The sequence below is a fragment of the Colobus angolensis genome, unplaced genomic scaffold, assembly GCF_000951035.1.
Source record: "Colobus angolensis palliatus isolate OR3802 unplaced genomic scaffold, Cang.pa_1.0 Scaffold54, whole genome shotgun sequence".
Classification (NCBI taxonomy): domain Eukaryota; kingdom Metazoa; phylum Chordata; class Mammalia; order Primates; family Cercopithecidae; genus Colobus; species Colobus angolensis.
The window spans coordinates 1255956-1260330 of NW_012118932.1; the positions used below are offsets into that span (position 1 = coordinate 1255956).

Here is a 4375-nt window from a genome sequence, read left to right on the forward strand (position 1 = left end):
TGAGACAGAGTCTTGTTTTGTCACCCAGACTGGAGTGCAGTGCTGCAATTTCAGCTCACTGCATCCTCTGCCTCCTGGGCTCAAGCATTGCTTCTGCCTCAGCCTCCCAAGTAGCTGGGATTACAAGCGTGCACCACCATGCCCAGCTAATTTTTTGTATTTTTACTAGAGTTGGAGTTTCGCCGCGTTGCCCAGGCTAGTCTTGAACTCCAAGTTCAAGCGATCTGCCCACCTTGCCTTCCCAAAGTGCTGGGATTGCAGGGGTGAGCCACCACGCCCAGCCCCTTCACTGAATCTTATGTTTTGGTCTTATAAGTGCCTTGAAGTATTTTATAATACGAGCAGATAGGAAAAACATTGGGGATGCTTCAGTTTTACAGCCTCCTTGTGAATGCATGGGATATTGGAAACAGTCCTTTTTAACATCTGTGCCCTGCAGTACAGTGAAACAGTAGAGTGCCAGCGAGTGGCAAATGAACAGGTGGTGAGGGAACAGGATACTTGGCCTCTCTTTGGGCCTCTCGCATTCACTCGCGTTAAAATCCCTGAGAAGGACTAGGTGGTCTTTAAGGGTCTTCCTAAATGCTGAGCTTCTGTGACTGGAGTTGATTTCTCAGGTTCACCAAAGCATAGGTCCCAGCCTTCCTCTGCTTGGTAGTTTGGCTAAAGTAAAGAAGGGATTTTTTAAAAACATACAAACCAGGCAGGCGTAGTGACTCGAACCCATAACCCCAGCTACTTGGGAGGCTGAGATGGGAGATCACTCGAGCCCAGGAGTTCAAGGCTGCAGTGTGCTATGATTGTACCACTGCACTCGTCTGGGTGACAGAGACCTTGTCTGAAAAAAATTTAAAATACACAAACTAAAAGTTTAAAACTGTTCATGAGAAATTGTTATTGTTTGTATAGAAGAGCTATTTTCATACCCTCTTTACTTTGGAAGTGTAAACCTTTGTTTTTGCTGAAGAGTCTACTAAGTTGTCTTATTGATAGCTTCTCTTTATAAATTCCAGTACTTGAACTTAGATGCTATCTAAGGGATTATTTGATTTGGTAAAATGAGATTGGTGATTTTTTTTTTTATTGTGTAAGTCATACCCAGCAAGTAGGCTGAGGATCTAAAGTAGTTTGTGTTTACTAAAATTTTTCATAAACTTTAGAGTTGCTATGATTAAAGTTTCTATTTTATGTAAAATATAATTATTTTTGATGACATCTTTGCCCATATGAAAACTGTACGTCTCAACTTTTTGATATAAAAATATCAAATATAAACAACTTTTTGATATAAAAATATCAAATATAAACAGAAGTAGAGAAAATAGTTTGATGAACTTCCTTCCATCACCAAGCTTTGCCAATGATTAATTTATGGCCAGTCTAGTTTCATGTTTATATTGCACACTTTACCACTCTATCTCTGGATATTTCAGAGCAATTCCCCCAGATATCATCATTTTATCCGTAAACGTTTCAGTATTATCTCTAAGATAGAAGGTTTTTTTTTTTTTTTTGGTATCTTTTGATGTTTTAAGAAGTCTGTTTGAGGAAATACTACAATTTAAAATTTTGGTCAATGTTATTTATTCTGTTAGTATCCCATCTTGAAACTTTAGCCATTATTTGGAAATACTTGTGTTATTTTAAAATATATAACTTCATTATTTAAAAACATACAGCCTGAAGTTTTTAATATTTAAGAAAAATAACATTGTTATTTATTTGGTCTGTTTTTCATCTTTTTAGATACGTGCTTTTCAACATGCGTTCAGCACTAATGACTGCTCCAGGAATGTCTACATTAAGAAGAATGGCTTTACTTTACATCGAAACCCCATTGCTCAGAGCACTGATGGTGCAAGGACCAAGATTGGTTTCAGTGAGGGCCGCCATGCATGGGAGGTGTGGTGGGAGGGCCCTCTGGGCACTGTGGCAGTGATTGGAATTGCCACGAAACGGGCCCCCATGCAGTGCCAAGGTTATGTGGCATTGCTGGGCAGTGATGACCAGAGCTGGGGCTGGAATCTGGTGGACAATAATCTCCTACATAATGGAGAAGTCAATGGCAGTTTTCCACAGTGCAACAATGCACCGAAATACCAGGTGAGAAACGGGCTTTTCTCAAGTATGGGCCTTTGTCAAATCATGCCTTAATTTGTTTTAAATTTTCAAATTTTCATATAGCAGTTTTATTTGTCTTTTTGGTAATTTTCATTTTTATTATTTTTTTATTTTTTCAAATACCAAGACTTCAAGTTTTTTTTTTTTTTTTTAATGTTAGGAGGTTATAGTTAATTTTGTTGGGTGTTATATTTTGATTTTGGCTATGCAGGAAAATACTCTTTTTTTTTTTTTTTTAAGAATCTCGCTCTGTCGCCCAGGCTGGAGTGCAGTGGCATGACCTCAGCTCACTACAACCTCCGCCTCCCAGGTTCAAGCAATTCTCTGCCTCAGCCTCCTGAGTAGTTGAGATTACAGGCACCTGCCATCATGCCTGGCTAATTTTTGTATTTTTCGTAGAGATGGGGTTTAACCATCCTGGCCAGACTGGTCTTGAACTCCTGACCTCGTGATTCACCCGCCTTGGCCTCCCAAAGTGCTGGAATTACAGGCGTGAGCCACCACGCCTGGCCTCAAGGAGATTTTTTTGACCGTTTTTAAATAAATATGTAAATGATCTATCTCAATATTTGTTTCCTAATACAAGTTTAAGCAGCCTATCTTTGCTCCACATCAGGGGTTGGCAAACCTTTTGGTAAGGGCCAGGTAGTAAATATTTTCGTCTTTGCAGTCCGTATGGTCTCTGTCACAACTTTTTTTTTTTGATGTCATTTTCAAGGTAAAGATCTGTCACAACTTGCAACTCTATAGTACAAAAGGAGTCATCGATAATATGTAAACGAATGAACGTGGCTATATTCCACAGACCTTGTTTATGGGCTGCAGGACAGATTTGGTCCAGGGGCCGTAGTTTGCCGGTTCATCAAGCTTGTCCAACCCACAGCCTGCATGTAGCCACGATGGCTTTGATTGCCACCTAATGCAAATTCATAAACTTTCTTAAAACATTATCAGAGTTCTTTGCGATTTTTTTTTTTTTTTAAAGCTGACTGGCTGTCTTTAGTGTTAGTATACTTTATGTGTGGTCCAAAACAATTCTTCCAGTGTGGTCCAGGGAAGCCAAAAGATAGAATACCCCTGCTCTAGATGGTCATCTTTCCTGTATCATGGCACTTCCAAATCTTTTTCTAGGCTCCTTACCCCAGTAGATATATCTCTGTGCATGCACATGCACACACACCCTCTGTCTGCGGATTCAGAGCCCCTGGAGGCATCAGTGATTTCTGTAGAGACAGGCAGATTCAGGCAAACTGCTGTATTTTTTATTCTTTTCATCTTAGGCTTAAGGCATACTCATTTGACTCAAGTTAAAATTATAGTTCCTATTTGTAAAAGCCATATTTATTACTATAGACTCAGCAGGGTGTAACATACAATAATCTGATAAGAAACTGGAAGTCTTTAAAGAACTATAGGCTGCATATTTCAGAGCCACATGAGGCATGAAAGTTCCAGCCTCAGTAATGACCTCAAGTCAGGCATACTAAACCAGAAGAACCAAAAATACATCCCATTTCCTGAGGTATAAAAGCTGGAAGGATTTTTTTTTCATAGAATGTTTCCTCAGTATCCTTTTAGGCTCTGCAGATACTATAAGGAGAAGGGTGTGTGGACTTTATCACTAAAAAGAAAGTCCTATCACTTACCCTTGTGATGATTTTGTAAGTGAAAGTCCTGACTTAAGTCTATGTTTTTCAGAGAACTTGCTCTGTGGTTTCAGTCCTTTTAAATTTATTGAGATTTGTTTTATTCTAATATGTGGTCTTTCTTGATGAGTGTCCCATGTGTGCTTGAAGAAATGTATATTCTTTTGTTGAATGGAATATTCTGTAAATGAGAATTAGGTAAAGTCGATTGATAATATTTAAGTCTTATATAGTGTTACTGATATTTTTTACCCCTGCTATCATTACTGAGAGGAGTATTGAAATCTCCATCTATGCTTACTAATTTGTCTCTTTCCTCTTTTAGTTCTGTCAGTGTTTGCTTCATGTATTTTGGAGCTCTGTTACTATTGGTGCATATACATTTCTAATTGTTATATCTCCCTGCCTGATTTATTCTTTTATTATGAAATGACCTCCTTTGACTCTGATAATCCTCTGTCAGTCTGTCTTTGTATTTAAAGTGGAGCTCCTACACAGCATATAGCTGGATCTTGATTTTTATCTAACCCAGTCTCTGTCTCTGACTTTTTTTTTTTTGAGACGGAGTTTCACTCTTGTTCCCAGGCTGGAGTGCAATGGCACGATCT

General features: G+C 38.7%; 1 protein-coding gene across 1 annotated transcript in view; it reads left to right on the top strand.

Annotated features, from left to right (window-relative positions):
• Positions 1-4375, top strand: part of FBXO45 (F-box protein 45) — a 20601-nt gene that overhangs the window by 11171 nt on the left and 5055 nt on the right. The window contains exon 4 of the mRNA XM_011961252.1: positions 1747-2103. Within this exon, the coding sequence (XP_011816642.1) occupies positions 1747-2103 (357 nt within the window). The remainder of the gene's footprint in view (positions 1-1746; positions 2104-4375) is intronic.